Here is a 17013-nt window from a genome sequence, read left to right on the forward strand (position 1 = left end):
GCGCTCTGGGCTTCTCCTGGCTCCCTCCGACGCGCCGCGGCGGCCCGGCCTCCGGTCACCTGGCGCGGCGACCTCCCCGCGCCCCGCGGCTGGAGAAGGCGAGGCCGAGTCCGGCGGCCCCAGGGCGCGCTCGGCGGCGGAGCCGCGGGGACGAGACCCGGGGCGGAGCGGCGGAGGGCGGCGCGGGCGCGGACGCGAGTTGGGCAGCGCGCCGGGCAAGCCCGCGGAGCCGCCCTAGCCGGGTGCACGCGCCGGGCGGAGCGCGCAGGTGGGGCTGCCCTCACCGCGCTGCGCCCCGCGCGGCTCCCCCGCCGGCAGGAGGATGGGCGCCGGCGCCCCGGGACCGCGCCCGCCGCTGCCGCCCCGGAGCCCGCCGCGAGCCCGGCGTCCGGCCCGCGCCCTGCGCTCATGTATGTAGGCTGCGCGCCTGCCCCCGGGGCCCTAGGGTGCATGTGGGGTGTCGGCGCCCAGCGCGCCGGGACGCGCCCGGGGCACCGCTCCGCCCTCTGGCTGCTCGGGAGGACCCCATCTTCCCGAACCCCCGACCCCAAGTTTGTAATCTGGTGGCTCGCCCTGGGCTGCGGTCCATCGAGCCGGGGCTGGGAGTGAGCACAGGGCACGGTCGTTCCAGGTCTCCTGGAGGGGGGTTTGGGCGGTGGGAGGGGGCGGGGTAAAGACCCCCTGGAGCGCGCCGGGTGGAGGGGTGGAGGATGGACGGCGAGGTGGGGAGAGGCTGGGTTGCCCGCACCCTGCGGCGCGTCTAGGGTTCTCGTGGCCCCTTTGGGCGGCAGAAACTTTGGGATCCAGAGAGGCTTTGGGAGATGGGGAGAGTGAAAGGGACTCGCTCCCGCCCTGCACCCCCAGCTCCCCCAATGCACTGCTTGGTGTTGCCTGGGCACTTCGGGCTCCACCACTACGATTCCCCCCCTCCCCCCCCCCCCCGGGTGAAAGCGATCACGAACCCAGCGCTGCGGCCCGCTCGGGGATCTCTCGCCAACGCTCCGAGTCGCTGAGCGGCTGGCAGGGCGCGGGGGGACCCGTGGGGGAGCCGAAGCCTCCGGGACCCCCGAGCCCGCCGCCGGGGGCGGTCAGGGACATCCTCCCGAGCTTCTGGGCCAGGGGAGGAGGGCGGGGATGTGGCTTCTGCTCCCTGTCCAGCAGGCATTTAAAAAGTTGTTGGGAAATGAATCACGGGGTCCTGGGAGCTCTGTTAACCCCTTCCCTCCCCGTTCCCCAAAGGCCCTAAGGAGAGCCAGAGGGGTCCCCCCATATCCTCCCGCACGGTCTCCCGTGCCCAACTCCACTGCGGAATTCTCCATTGAGTAACCTTTGAGACCGCGTGGCTGGCACCCCAGGGGGCACACCCCGGGCTCCCGGATTATGTGGCTCCATCCGAGTTTCGCAGGGGGGCGCGGGACCGGCTCGCTGCATTCCGGCAGCCGAGGCTCCGCCACCCGCCCAGGGCCGTCCCCACCACTAGCCGCGGCCGCGGGAGAAACGCCGCCGGCCGGCGTCTCTCGGGGACCCCGCCGCCACGTCCGCGTGCCCCATCTGTGAGGTCTGGGGGGCCGGCGGGGCCCCGACGCTGGGCATGCTGCCCCCGCCCGCGCCGCGCGGCTCGTTCCTCTAGAGCGCTGCCGGGGCCGGGCGGCGCGGGGCCGGGTGGGGGCCGGGCGCGCGCGGGCCGCGGGGCTCAGCTGTGCTGCTGTTCTCTCCGCAGGGACGGCGGCTCCCGGCTGGCGGCGGCGCGCCCCCGGGCTGTGAATGCGACTCGCCCCTCGGCCGCGCTCCCCGCCCGCCCGCCCGCCGGGACGTGGTAGGGGATGCCCAGCTCCACTGCGATGGCAGTTGGCGCGCTGTCCAGTTCCCTCCTGGTCACCTGCTGCCTGATGGTGGCTCTGTGCAGTCCGAGCATCCCGCTGGAGAAGCTGGCCCAGGCGCCGGAGCAGCCGGGCCAGGAGAAGCGCGAGCACGCGTCTCGGGACGGCCCGGGGCGGGTGAGCGAGCTCGGGCGCCCCGCGAGGGACGAGGGCGGCGGCGGCCGGGACTGGAAGAGCAAGGGCGGCCGCGGGCTCGCCGGCCGGGAGGCGTGGAGCAAGCAGAAGCAGGCCTGGGCCGCCCAGGGCGGGGGCGCCAAGGCCGGGGACCTGCAGGGCCGGGCCCGCGGGGACACCCCGCAGGGGGAGCCCCCGGCCGCCGCCGCCGCCGCCGCCGCTGCCGCCGCCGCCCAGGACGCGGCCGGCCCGGACCTGGCGCCCACGCCGGAACCGCCGGAGGAGTACGCGTACCCGGACTACCGCGGAAAGGGCTGCGTGGACGAGAGCGGCTTCGTGTACGCCATCGGGGAGAAGTTCGCGCCGGGCCCCTCGGCCTGCCCGTGCCTGTGCACCGAGGAGGGGCCGCTGTGCGCGCAGCCCGAGTGCCCGCGGCTGCACCCGCGCTGCATCCACGTCGACACGAGCCAGTGCTGTCCGCAGTGCAAGGAGAGGAAGAACTACTGCGAGTTCCGGGGCAAGACCTACCAGACTCTGGAGGAGTTCGTGGTAAGAGGCGAGCGCCCGCCGGGGCCACTTTGCACCTTCCGCCGCGGGGTGAAACCTCCCCGCGCGCTAGGCTCCCCCACTTTGAAGAAGAGGCGCGTTCTGGTTCCCAGAGGCGGACAGCGCTGTGCTCGCGTCCCCTCAACACGATCTGTCTTTTCAGAGCGGAGGTAATCTTTAAGGCAAAGTGGCCGATCCACATTAATTCCTCGGGTCTTCGCTGTGAAACGGTTTGGAGAGGGTGAGGCCCACGGCATTGAGGGGACGGCCGTCCCCCCCCCCCCAGCACTAACTGGCTGTACTGTCCCTGGTAATCCGCTGCTTCTAATTTAAAAAGCGTGGCCGCTGAAATGCTCAACCTGTTTCCAAACACGGGGTAATTCGGCGTGCCATTTGGGGTATAGTCTTCTGCTAATAGCTAATTAAGGGAGACCATTCCTATAAATAAGCCATCTCCCCAGATTATGGGGTGGAGTATCACGCAAATGTCCTCAAAAGGAAAAGAAAATGCTTGCTCATTGGATGCCAAAACACAGTGGATGGCAAAAACCAGAAAGTGCGGTTTAGGGTTATTATTATTGTTATTATTATCATCATCATTATTATTATTTTAGGGGCATACTAGTAACAGTGTTTACAGCACTGGCCGTCTCCTGAGCGCCTACTGTGCGTCAGGCTGCAGGCCGCGCTTTTCCCGTGTGTTAACTTGGTTAGACCTCATAACATACTGTGAAACAGATGCTTACCTGTGATCTCCGGTTGATGGGGAAGAGGAAACTGAGGCACAGAATATTTAAATAACAGAGCGAAGACAAGGTTGCCGTTAAGAAGCAGACTCATGAGTCAGGCTGAGCTGTGCTAATGCACATTTCCTGCTTTTCCCCTTACATGCTGCTATGTGAAACAGAAGCCCAGCCCCGCTGGGGCACAGGTTTGGATGGAGATGCTGGCCCCTTGCACGTGCTGGTCCCTTGGGGAACTCTAACAGCCCTGCCTCTCCCCCGCTCCGTGGCGTGGGCAGAACTGCACAGATCTTCATCCAGACCCCCCAAGGGAGGCCTGTCTGGACACGTGGCCTGTTGACTGGGCAGAGAGAGGGTTTCCTGGGTGACGGGGGGTGTCCTGGGGCCTGCAGCCCCCAGCACTGAGCAGGGAGGGAAGGCAGGGGGGAAGGAATCCTGCTGGAGGCCCCTGGAGCCCAGCCTCGGAGATCCACACATTCAGGATATGCCCAGGATGTGATGGCCCCTAAGGAATTTGAAGAATCAATCCCTGGTGTGGTAGAAATAGAAAGCCAGGAAGGACCTATTTGTAGATAAGGTAGCAAGTGTGGAAGGAGTGCTGGGATTTAGAGTAGGGAAACACAGGTGTCCATCCTGGCCTTGCCACTAACCAGCACGACAAGGACAAATCGCATCTTTCCTCTGGGGTTGTTTTCCTCATCTGTTAGCTAAGGCTGGTTGGAGCTCTAACGGCCTCATGCCCAGGATGCATCCCCAGGCCAGCCTGTTTAGCACAGTTGTTCACTCCAGCCCTTCGAAGAAACAAAGACAACTTTGTCGAGAAACTCCTATGAACCAGACCCTGACCATACACCAGGAGTTAGGTAGGCGCCTGCCCTCACAAGGCTCCCTTGCTAGTGGGAAGCCGGGCACACGTCTCCCCAGGTGTGTTGGTGCTGAAGCAAAGGTCCTGGCAAAACCCAGGTACCTTCCCAGGTACCTACCCAGAGGTACCTTCCCTACCCAGAGGTAGGTATCTACCCTGGGAAGAGGCATCTTCCCTACCCAGAGGTACCTTCCATGTTGGCCTGGGCCGGGGCTGTAGGCATGGGCCCAACAAAATAATTCTCTTGAGTTTTAGGCTCATGAGAAAAATCTCTCAGGGTTATAAGAACAAAGGCAAGTCGTTAGTTTTTATCGATTGCATTTGTTGGTTGCATTGTATCTTGTTTTATAGTCATTTCATAAAAGAGTCTCACGAAGTCAGCTGCATTTCGATCTAAAAATCCCAGACACATCACAGGGTGGCCAGTCATCTGCCTGAGATGACAGACAGACAGAAGAATTCAAACTTGTGTTGTAGTAATTCATCGCTAAGTGCTGGGTGCCACGGAGCTGCCTTTGCGAGCCGGGGAGGGGGTGGGGGTGGGGGGGACTCTCATGTGATTCAAAAATCGGTGGTCAGGAAGCAGAATGTGTTGCAGCCTCTGGAGATGGGGGATGTTGGCAACAAACGGGAGATTGGAGAGATGATAATCTTGGGAAGAATTAAGGTACCCGTGAACCTCTGTTTTGAGTGTTAAGTACATCTCTCGTCTCCAAGTGGTACTTCATTCTCAACTTTCATCCAGTCATCAGCTGCTGCCAGGATGGACACGTGCATGAATGTTGCAAAGCGTCTACACATTCGGTGACGCGCTTGCTCCCCTAACGCGTACAACCCCCTAATGATTTCATTCTGCACCATGTGTATGTCATGCTCGTTTCTGTGACTAGGGGTTGCAGTTACGCCCAGCTGCGGTGCCGAGTGCCCGGGCACGACCACTGTCCACCTCTCTGCTCTGGAGGTTCTGGGCTTTCAGCGAGAGCTCCGCTAGTGTGGTCTGTAGTTTGCACAGCACCGCGTGCGGGCAGTGGAAAAGGAGAGCACGTTCTGTCTGAAGCGCTTTGCTCTTCTCCCAAGAAAAGGTTAAGGAAACGGGGGTTGTGGTCCGTGTGTGTCTTGCTTGGAATGCTGGTCACCGCAGCAAGGAAGGAGGGGAAAGGGAGGCCAGTGCTGGGTCTCCTTCCCTGGGAGGCACACGGGCGTCTGAGGCGTCTGCTTGGTGCTTCCCCAGAGAGAGGGAGGTAGTGATGAAGGCTGGGGGCTCACTCTGGGCATCTGTCTGGGAAACAGATCCTGCCTGGTGCCTGTGATGCTGTGCATCTGGCCCCTGCGAGGCGGCTTCCCTCTGTCTTCCTGGGCTGCTCTTTCTTGGGCACATGGCTCTTTGCCCAATTTTCACAGTTTCGTCTTTTCCCTCCTCTCCCTGCTCCCTACAGACGCCATCACAATCCCTCTTCTTCGCAGCCTGGCTGATAATCTCGGCCAGATGTCAGCGGAAGACCTCACTCGCCGCGCCCACAAAATCCCCTTACGCTGATAATGACTAGAGTAACATTCTCATGTCTCTAAGGATGTTTGCAACTTAATTTGTGTAGCCCCGTAAAAATGTAGTCGCTGGTGGAGTTTTCTCCACTGCCTCTCACATTCCACCAAGTGGCCTGTTCTTCAACTTACACGAGCAGGTATCCAACTTTGGAGAAGGAAGCCTGGTCTGCTGGTTTGTATTTTTTTTTTTTAAACGAATGGCATTTTCACGTGTTCTCTGCTTCCTGGGACATGCTCATTTGCTGGCATTGCCGTCATAAAGGACCACAGACCAGGCAGCTTAAACCATAGAGATTTATTGTTTCATGGTTCTGGAGGCTGGGCGTCCGAGATCAAGGTGGGGGCAGGGTTGGTTTCTTCGGAGGCCTCTCTCCTTGGCGTTGTAGACGGCCGTCTTCTCCCTGTGTCCTCACCAAGTTCATGATCTGTGTGCGTCTGCGTCCAGTCTCCTCACACAGGTCATATTAGATTGGGGCCCACCTGGATGACCTCATTTTAACTTAATTGCCTCTGTAAAGATTTTGTCTTGAAATACGGTCACAGTTGGAGGTACTGGGGGTTGGCACCTGAACCTGAGAATTTGGGAGGGAGGGCACAGTCCAGGCTGTAACATAGCCATAACAGGTGTCAGAGGCCAGAGTTGACTTCACATGGACGAGCCCAAGGAGATACAAGGACTGTGGCCAGGGGAAGCCTCCCTGGCAAGTACGATTGAAGAAAGAACTTACAAAGAAGGTGCAGGGGTGATTGGTAATAAACTCACTGCCCGAGAAGCATAGCCAGGCAGGCAGACAACCTAAACCACTGTCGTTCTGTGCCTATTCCATTCCGAGCGCTGTTAGGACCTACTGTACTGTTTATGGCGGTAGATCTGTGAGCCAGACACAACTAATGAGCGGCTCTCCGGTGGGGGCTCCCTGGAGCAGTTTCAGATCTGCCCCGATGACTACCAGGCAGAAAGGCAGGCAGCAGGTCAGATTTGGAGTTTACCAACAGAAAACGATTGCAGTTTGAGCCGCAAAATTAAGTTGTTCCCCTCACGGGGTCTCCTGATGCCCTGGGGGACTGTGAGGTTAGAAGCGGGGGTCTGCAAGATTGTCCCGGTGCTTTGTAGCATCTAAGCAATTTATACAACCCCCGCCTGTGGATAAGGCCCTCCAGGAACACGAACACTGCTCGCATCTTGGCTTCTGGGTCATGTGATGCCAGTTCCGCCTGTCCGCGGTGGCTCTCGTAGTGATCAGGAACTCTGATTAGCAATTGTGGAAGTCTTTGAAGAAAAAGAGACGCTGCATTATTAATAAGTACTGCTTGCTCGCCTGTTTTTCAGAGCAAGAGGCCTGTTGAACCAGAGGCAGCTGGACAGAGATCCGCAGGCACGGGGATGTGGGGTCGCCGGGGAGCCCAGGCTCTCCCAGGGCGTCAGTGTCTGACCCATGATTAACCCTGCTGCAGAATCTCCTTTCCAGAAGTTTAGTAATGAAAAAACTTCCTCCATGAAATCTGGAATCAAAAGCTCCAAGTAGATCTCTATTGCAATTATGAAAAGGTGCCAGGAGACAGACACATTCATCATATTTTTCAGTTGCATGGTATTTATTTCCGTTCTTCCGGTTGATGTTACTTAACATAAAACCATACTATTATTATTTACCTTTGCAAAGTACAATGAATCAAGCTGCGTAAAGCTAATGTTCTCTAGTCGGCCGGATGCTTGTGTTGTTGCTAAGCCTGAGTTTGCTTGGGTTCTGAGTAAGATTTTCTCAATTCTGGACCTGTCGGTTTCTGCCTTTCTTGCCCAAAGCCATTTAAACAGTAGCAGTTTGTTTTAAAATTTTTTTAATGCTTTTTATTTTTGAGAGAGAGGGAGACAGAGCACTAGCAGGGGAGGGGCAGAGAGAGAGAGAGAGAGAGAGAGAGAGAGAGAGAGACAGAATCCAAAGCAGGCTCCAGGCACTGAGCTGTCAGCACAGAGCTCGAGGTGGGGCTCAAACTCATGAACTGCGAGATCATGACCCGAGCTGAAGTCAGACGCTCAGCTGACTGAGCCACCCAGGCGCCCTAAGAGTAACAATTGTTTTAAAGGGGGGAAGTCCATATGCTTTCTCTGAAACTTTCAGATGTGGCCAGGTGTTGACCTTTAAGATTCAACATGGTTAAGTGACTTGATCCAAGTTATGGAGCTAGTAAATGATGGAACCAGGGTCTGAGTCCTAGACTGTTGCCCTTCCAACTATGCCATCTTATGCCTGTGACCATATGGTCATGAAGTGGCATCTTGTGTGTGACCACGAGAATCCCAGGTACGTGGAGAAGGGAAAGCTCGAACAGGTTTGGGACACCTGCCCCACATTTGTGTCCAGTGCTGGACCAACTTGGCCAAGGGGTTATTTTTGTGGGTTTGACTCAGGCCGTCTAGAACAAAATAAGTATCTGGGTCCTTCCGAGTAGGACATCTTGAGTGTCCGCCTCCTTCAGTGTGAGTGGAGGGTCTCAGCGTCCTCTAGGACAGAGCACTTAACCCTCTAAAGATGTCTGTGTGAGCCCTTGTTCTGTTTCATTCTCGTACCCCTGAACAAATTCTCAGAGCCTCCTACTTTCCAGTGGTCCAAAGTAAAGAGTATCCTGCTTATCTCTCAGTTTATGAGAAGTAAATGAGATATACGTGAAGGCAATTTGAACCTACAAAGCTCTGAACAAACTAAAAAAAAAAAAAGAGAGAGAGAGAGAGAGAGAATAAGCCTGCAGCCAGGTGAATGTGGTTTCTGGGGGCTTCCCTGGTGAGCGTGCCTCTTGTGGGAGGTGACTACCCCCCTGGAGGGTTTTTAGTCCCTGGGAAGACGGACTGTGGAGGTTCAGCGTTAGGGAGGGCCTCTCCGGGGTTTTCCCATAAATATTTCCTTTGGTGGAAGGTATCTCCAAATCTGATCAATCCCAGCAAGAATTTCTTCTTGCATTTTTTAATTCAAAAATATTTTTTTGCGGGTGCCTGGGTGGTCAGTCGGTTAAGCGTCCGACTTCGGCTCAGGCCACGATCTCACACTTTGTGAGTTCGAGCCCCATGTCAGACTCGGTGCCGACAGCTCAGAGCCTGGAGGCTGTTCCGGATTCTGTGTCTCCCTCTCTCTCTCTGCCCCTCCCCCACTCACAGTCTGTCTCTCTTTCAAAAACAAACCTCAAAAGAAAACATTTTTAAATATATTTTGGGGGGTAAATATTTGCCAGGCTTTGGACACGATCCTGGAGACATAACGCCAAACCTTGAAGTGCCCCCAGTAAACGGGCAGTGACCCCAACGTCGCAGGCAGTGACGACAAGGTGTGTGATGTGCTGTGAGAAACATCATGGGGCTCTGCAAGGCACCCAGCTGGAAGCTGCCCATCTAAACTCTTGTCGAAGGTTTGTTTTTAAATGACAGGGCAAGCCTGGGACAGGTTTCTAGGGGGAAGAGGAGAAGAGTTTGTCTCAAAGAGCACAATTGTGAGTTTGGGTGGAAGATGATGCTTTTCCACCTAGCCTGTGTGCCCTACAGCCATCCTTTGTGGTATGCTTCTGACCACATAGCTGGAAATCCTTTTTTTGCTGTTTCTGTTCCAAGCCTGAGATCCTGCCAGCTGGATTTCACTTCTCATTCTATTTCTGTCGGGCACTGGGGTGCGGCCAGGACACGGAGTGCCTTTCGAATCTGCAGAAAAGGATGATGTCAGGCATCTGCCCATGGCCCTGTGAGTTCTCTCAGAAGCCCGAGGCCCATGGAGAAGCATAGGGATGGAAAATTAAGAAGCCGTGTGGCTCTGTGCCATAATCTCTGGTTATGGCGGAAAGGATTTTGCTTTAAACATGGTGAGACCACCCTTTGCCCGGGAATAGAGAAAACTAATAGCCCGAAAACCCAGCACTTAACAAAACTCGTGAAATCCCAGATATCATAGAAAACACATCTTGGGGTGCCTGCGTGGCTCAGTCGGTTGAGCGCCCGACTTTGCTCAGATCATGATCTCGCAGTTTGTGGGTTCCAGCCCCACGTCCGGCTCTGTGCTGACGGCTCAGAGCCTGGAACCTGCTTTGGATTCTGTGTCTCCCTCTCTCTCTGCCCCTCCCCCACTCGTGCTCTGTCTCCCTCTCTCTCTCTCTCTCTCTCTCTCTGTCTCTCTCTCTCAAAAATAAATAAACATTAAAAAAAAAACCCACTCATCTTCTTAAAAGCACAGCTGAAATGGGAAAAAAAAATTGAGAAAAATTAATCCCTAGAGGTAAAATCCAGACAGGAAAGTCAGCCTTGCAGTGGTGACCATCTGAGAGCATCGTCTGATGCCTGGGATCGAGGCTGGGGTACCTGACAAGCCCATGGCCCCAGGGAGAGAGAACGTCACACTGGGGTGTATCTCGTAAGACCGTGCTCCCCCAAAAAGCATGTCCTGCAAAGGAGGAGTGCAGACAGACCCCCCTGGATGGGCCTCAGGGCTGAGTTGAGCTGACAGGTTTTCTCTGAACATTTGCTGTATCTAATGCGTGTGCTGTCTTACGAGCATGAAGCTGCTTCCCTGGATGGTCCAGAAAATCCAGGTGAGGTATTTGTGCTTAAAGGCGGGGGGTGGCAGGGGGGGGCGTCCCTGGCTGGCAATGCCAACAGGTGTCTGATAGAAACAAATGTCCCCAGGAGGAATGCACCCTCCCCCCGGGGCCGCAAAGAATCCCCACAAGTAGCGTTCCAAAGAATGTGATAGCAAAATTAAAATTACACACAAGAAGGGGCATCGTAAGCAAGAGTTTGCTGAGACTAAAGTAATCCAGTGAGACCCAGATGTTGGAATAAAAATGAGACTATTTAATATGCAAAAACTCTATGTTGAAATAAAATGCATAGGTAGACAAAACAAGTATATTCCCAATACTGATCGGTTTTGAAGAAGAACCAGGTAGAACTTGTATACAGGAGTATATAATAGTTTGAATTGATAATCAATGGGAGGGTTTGGCTTTACATCAGGTACAGGTTATAAGCTAATTCAACGAACTAGCAGAAAGATTTGGAGAAGTCACCCAGAGTGAAATATGGACACACGGATGGAACATAGGAAGGAGATGCTTTGTTACATGGAGGACAGAGAAGAGTTAACATGGATCAGATCAGAATTCTGGAAGAGGTAGTAGAAAATACAGGAAAAATGAAGGGATGGAATGCCAGACATTCTAGTTGAAAGACCTTGATTTTCCAATTAATGAATCCCTAGGAATTTAAAGAAAGGTAAACAGGAGCACCTGGGTGGCTCGGTTGGTTAAGCGTCTGACTTCGGATCAGGTCATGATCTCGAGGTTCCTGGGTTCCAGCCCTGCATCGGGCTCTGTGCTGACAGCTCGGAGCCTGGAGCCTGCTTCAGATTCTGTGTCTCCCTCTGTCTCTCCTCCTCTCCTGCTCGATTCTGTCTCTCAAAAATAAATAAATAAACATTAAAAATAAATAAACATTAAAAAGTATTTAAAAAAAGAAAGATAAACAAAATACATTCACCCGTAGCCATATCATAGTGAGACTGCAGAGCACTGAAGGCAAAAGATTTTAAGAGCATCCAGAGAAAACAGACTTTACCTTCAAAATAGCAGTAACTAGGCCGACAGCTGACTTCTTATCACTGGTAGAAAGACCCCAAACAGTAGAAGAACGTGTTTAAAGAACAAAGAGAAAAGAAGAGTTAATCCAATTTACGTATCCAGCAAAACTATCCTTCAGGAAGGAGGCCGAATGAAGATATTTTTAAACAAAAATAGAGCACGCCACCAAATGAACCATAAGTAAGGGAACTTCAAAATGCAGTGTAAAGGATGAAACTCAGGAAGGAGAACATGACCTGGGAAGCCAAGTCACAGAGTCAAGAAGGAATGGAAGAAAAGTTACTGTTCACTGAAGCGTAGACCAGTGGTTCTCAGCTGAGGGTCATGTTGCCCCTGAGGGGACTTGTTCAATGGGTGCAGACGTTTTTGGTGGTCAAAACTGGGGTGGGGTGGGGTGGGATGCTACTGACATCCAATGAGTGGAGGCCAGACATGCTGCCAAAATCCTACAGGGTGGAGAATGGCCCCTGATAACCAACGTCCGGAGTGCTAGAATTGAACACCTGGACTACAGATAGGGATTTTGAGTTCCAACTTTATCCTTACACAGACAGGAAATGCCATCAGATACAACTGGTAAATGTTCTTGGAACAAAGTTATTACCAGGGCAGGGGGTGGGGGGCAGCTAGCTCAGCTTTAGGCCAAATCATGCCATAGGTAAGCAGTTGCAAAGGCCCTCCTGCTTTCCAGGACTGCTGATCACAGATGCCACCAAGCTCCCTTTGCCTGTGGGTGATCATTCCTGCCCCTCCTGTAATAAAATTCAGATCGTTTCGGGGCGCCTGGGTGGCTCAGTTGGTTAAGCGTCTGACTTCAGCTCAGATCATGATCTTACGGGTTCGTTGAGTTCGAGCCCCGCGTCAGGCTCTGTGCTGACCGCTCAGAGCCTGGAGCCTGCTTCAGATTCTGTGTCTCCTCTCTCTCTCTCTGCCTCCCCCACTCTTTCTCTGCCTCTCTTATCTCTCAAAAATAAAAACATTGGGAAAAAAAAATTTTTTAAACTTCAGATCACTTCAAGATGATATGCCCCTCCTTCTTGGCTCTCGGTACCTGTTGTCCGTGAGGCAGCTCAGAAATAAATAGTAATGTCTCTACCAAAGTGTACCAGAACGATTGGTCCTCCCGTTTTGCCTTTTTGCTTTCCTCAAAGGTTGACATGCTACACAAATGTATCTCCCTTGTTCAGCTTTAAAAACAACTTCTAAAATTTTACTTTTGAATGTCGTGTGACTTTTGAAAGCGGTCCTTCAGTATCTCGGTAGGAGGCTTAGGGCAGAGAAAACACAAACTTAGTTTCAAACAAGCCACGACTCTTACTTATTAATTCCCGTGAAGGTATCAGAAGCTATAGCTGGGCTCCTGGTCCCCCTCTTGAATCATTGATGGTTATATTCTGAGCGACACTCGGCCCTGGGCCAGTGGACAGGTTGTCACGGGGGCATCTCTGTCCCCACAGCCACGGGGCAGGGAGTCCTCAGTGGCCAGGATGCCCTGCACATGTGTTCTTTGACCCGCTGGTGGCTTAGCCATGTCACGCATGCAGACATTTCAGGGGTGGGTAGACTGGAAGAGAAAGAAATCAGACAAGGCCACTGGCTTCCCCTGGGCCTGTGAAGAGCCAGGGACGCAGGCAGCCTGAGGGATCAACTCGGCTCACGTCACCTCCAGCTGAGGGCGGAGATCCCCTCTGGTCCCCATGCCCTCCAGGAAGCCAAGGAAGAAAGCTCATCTTGCACCTGGTGACTGCCAGGGTCGGCTCTCAGGGACCTAACAGCCAAGAGGATGTCTTTGTGAGTGAGCCCTGTCGTGTCTTCTCCACCGAGGACAGGGACTTCCCTCTCTGGAGAAGAACAGGCTGACAGCGTCCTGTTGTAATTCCAGGACGCTCTGGAAGAGGCTCAGCTTTGGAAAGGAGCGCGGGGCCAACGGCGTGAGCCCTGGGCTTGGGCCGCGGTCCAGCACCTTCCCGGGAATCGGCAACTGCTGTGCACGGAACGGAGCTTCAGGACAGTCAGACTCTGACCTCACATGTCGTCCAGACGGGTGTCTGCGTGGCCACCTGATAGCTGGGAAGCGTGGGCCCTGTTCCTGGAGCCTGGCCAGCTCTGGGCAGAGGAGACAGACGTGCTTCTTGGGTCGTCTTTGTTCCTCCCTGCCGAGGACGAGCCTTATTCCTGCCGTCTCGAAGGAAGAATGCCAACACAGAGTGGCATGGTTCTGTTTTCTTCTGGTGTGTGTGTGTGTGTGTGTGTGTGTGTGTGTGTGTGTGTTGTTAGGATGAGATGTGCCTATGGGTGCCTCAGTGTGTTAAGTTTCCTAGCATGCCCTAGTCCCCACCACTCGCTATCATGCACCTGGTTCACCACCTTGATTTCTTACGCGACGGGCCCCTGAAAAAATTTTGAATTTGTGATCCTTCAGAGAGAACCAATCCCACATCCTGCCCTCATACCCACCTTTTAAAAGCCTACTCCTTGGAAGGCTTTTTTTTTTCAATGTTGATTTATTTAGAGAGAGAAAGCACAAGCTGGAGAGGGGAAAGAGAGAGAGAGAGAGAGAGAGAGAGAGAGAGAGAGAGAGAGAATCCCAAGCAGGCTCCATGCTGTTAGCACAGAGCCCCACGCAGGGCTTGAACTCACAAACTATGAGATCATGACCTGAGCCGAAATCAAGAGTCAGACGTTCAACCGGCTGAGTCCCCCACAGGCACCCCATCTTTGAGAGATTTTTCATTTTAGTCATTTAGGTATAAAATGAGGAACAAGCCCTGTTTCTTTCTCTCCAGGGATTACTTATGTTTCACTGTTTATTCTAACACAAGAGGCTATAGATTTTCCCATTTTTAAAACAGTGAAGTTTGGCTTTTTTTTTTTTTTCAACGTTTATTTTTTGGGACAGAGAGAGAGCATGAATGGGGTAGGGGCAGAGAGAGGGAGACACAGAATCGGAAACAGGCTCCAGGCTCTGAGCCATCAGCCCAGAGCCTGACGCGGGGCTCGAACTCACGGACCGTGAGATCGTGACCTGGCTGAAGTCGGACTCTTAACCGACCGCGCCACCCAGGCGCCCCATGAAGTTTGGCTTTAACAACATCCTTCCCTGGGGCCCTTACCGCCCCAGTCTGGCCCCAGGCTGGCAGTGCCCAGTTGGCAATGTGTCCTTTCCATTCAGGGCTTAGTTTAGGAATCTGAATGAGCAGAGCATCTATTAATGTAAACCACCCCCCCCCCCCAAATCTCAATGGCACCCTGCTCCCAGGGTCAGAGGAGAGGGGCTCTGTGCAGACCCAGTATCCCAGCAGTGGGGGTCCCGGTCTGGCTGCCTGTGATCACGGGCTCTCCTCTCTCCCTGCCCTGCTCTGTGTGCAGCGGGCCAGGGTCTGGGGGCCAGGGGCTGGCCCACTGTGGGCACATGTCTGCCCCCACTGCAGAAGTTTACAGACATTTACTTCTCACAGTTCTGGAGGCTGGGAGTCCGACATCATGGTGCCAGCAAGGTCTGGTTCTGTTGAGGCTCAAGATGGCCACCTTCTCCCCAGGTCCTCATATGATGGGGAGAAAGCTGACCGTGATCGCCAGTCTCTTCCTTGTATTTGAAGCACAGGAATCAAACCTTGGGGCCCCACCCTCCTGACCTCAGCTCCCATCCCACTGGGGGGGTTAAGGCTCCAACTTTAATTTTGGGGGGACCCAAACACACACTCCATGACCGGAAGCCCGCATGGTCTTTTTCGCATCTCCTCTGACCGTGTGATCTGTCAGGTCAGAACATTCCAGAATGTTCAGTGTTCTTCTAGCCAAGCTACTCAGCTGTTTGCCACCAAGCAGAATGCACCACGTAAACACGGCCAGCATTTTTTTCCCTTCTCTTAAGTGAGTTCCCTCGTCATCTGTGTTAATCTGAGGGAATCCGTCACGAGGGGATTTGAAGGACGTGATTAGACAGTCTTGCCACAAGCTAAACCACGAAGAAGGAAAAGCCACTCTCTGATGTGGCATTGGGGTGTCAGACTGTTGTACTGTTAGTCTGTCCTGTGGTGGGCGGGGTGGTTTTCTTCCCCTCACTGAAAAGCTGACAGCTTCTGGGGACAGTTCTTAATTAAGTCCCTTTGTGTGCAAATCCGTTCTCTGACAGAGAGTGGAAAGACAGAGAGAACAACAACAAAAATAATCTCTCCTGCAGGGCCTGGGGAGCAGCAGTGTTCTGTCGCTGGGTGGCCAGTGGCTTGTGTTGGAGGCTGGAAGGTGGCCAAGGATCAAGCCCATTTCACTTTGGGGAACAGAAGGCAGGGCAGAGGGGCACGCAGGTCCGAGCGCTCTGTGCTGGTCCTGACCGATGGAAGGCCTGGAGGATGCAGGCTGGCAGGCAGGTGCATCGGTGTCCCTGAAGGACCCTGCTGTTTTCCCGTGTGGAAATGGAGCTTCGCAGGTGCCTTGCCTAGTTTAATAAGACGGTTTCAGGTAAGCGACCGGACGTAGCCTTGGGGAGAGATCTGCTTCGAGGGGACTGTGGAAAGAAAGCCGTGCCCTGCATAGCATCTCCCGGCTTCTTGCAGGGAGACCTGGGGAGGCCCGGGACGCATGCATGAGGCTTGTACAGGAGAGGCGCGGTGGTCCAACCAGACCCCCAGTTCAGCCTGCTTCCCCGGAGGTTCTTGGCAATTCACCAGACTCGGGGGTGTGTTTCACTCCGGAGGGTGGGGGGGAAGCAGAGTTGAAAGGCAGCGCTCCAGCATTTTTCTCCAGCTCCCAAATAACACAGCTCCCGGCAATCGGAAGCTAATAAGACCCGGTGGTTTAAATAGAAGGGGACTTTGTGATTTCCCTCCGAGTGCATCACACGTTAACAAGTGTGGCTGCCTGGCACTTTGAAAGCAAGCTCCGCAGCTGGAAAGGACGCTTTCGCCATCTGGTGACAAAAATGTGACAGTGACTTTGGGGAAGCTGCCGGTCATCCCCAGCAAAGTTTTTAGTTGGTGCCTCTGGCAACTTGTTGCTGAATTCAACAGGGTCATCAGATAAATTCCGTGACAGGGTCAGGATGTGCAAACAGAACTCAGGTGCGCAAACGCTGAAGAAGTAACGCTCCTTAGTTTTAGGATGATTCCTTCCGCTCCGGGGCTCCCCGCACCTGCCGATGGTGGAAAACGTGGTTCTGTATCAGTTCAGTTGCGAAGTGTCTTAGGGGTATCTCTGTCCTTTGAGGTCTTAGGAATCTCATCTCTTCTGGGTAATTACTCAGCATCTGAGGATTTCTCCCTCTTGAAAGACATCCTCCTCTACTTTCATTCTTCCTAAGACGCGCTGGAAAGCTCCCGTTGGCCTTAGGATGTTGGGAAGGGCACCTTGTCCCTATGGCATCCTCTGCATATTGGAGTTTTCTCTCTTCGCTCTAGTTCCAGCCAAAACCCACAACTTTGCCTGGAAAATTCTTTTTTTTTTTTTTAAGTTCGTTTATTTTGAGAGAGAGACCACGCAAGTGGGCGAGGGGCAGAGAGAAAGAGAGAGAGAGGGAGGGAGAGAACCCAAGCAGACCCTGCATTTTCAGCCCAGAGCCCGATGCAGGGCTCGAACTTGTGAACTGTGAGATCATGACCTGAGCCAAAGTCAAGAGTCAGACGCTTAAACTGACTGAGCCCCCCGGCGTCCCTGCCTTAAAAATTCTTAATATGCACCCAGCTCACTTAGCATCTGGCACTGTCTGCCA

The 17013-nt window shown here is 54.2% G+C and overlaps 1 protein-coding gene across 2 annotated transcripts in view; it reads left to right on the forward strand.

Annotated features, from left to right (window-relative positions):
• The first annotated feature begins 988 nt into the window (after positions 1–988).
• Positions 989–17013, forward strand: part of VWC2 (von Willebrand factor C domain containing 2) — a 125100-nt gene continuing 109075 nt past the window's right edge. The window contains exon 1 of one of the 2 annotated variants that reach the window (XM_045052109.1): positions 989–2543. In XM_045052109.1, coding sequence (XP_044908044.1) covers positions 1824–2543 — 720 coding nt within the window. In that variant the 5' untranslated portion in view covers positions 989–1823. The remainder of the gene's footprint in view (positions 2544–17013) is intronic. The other variant, XM_023250155.2, reaches the window with a different exon arrangement.

The sequence above is a fragment of the Felis catus genome, chromosome A2 (assembly GCF_018350175.1).
Source record: "Felis catus isolate Fca126 chromosome A2, F.catus_Fca126_mat1.0, whole genome shotgun sequence".
Classification (NCBI taxonomy): Eukaryota; Metazoa; Chordata; class Mammalia; order Carnivora; family Felidae; genus Felis; species Felis catus.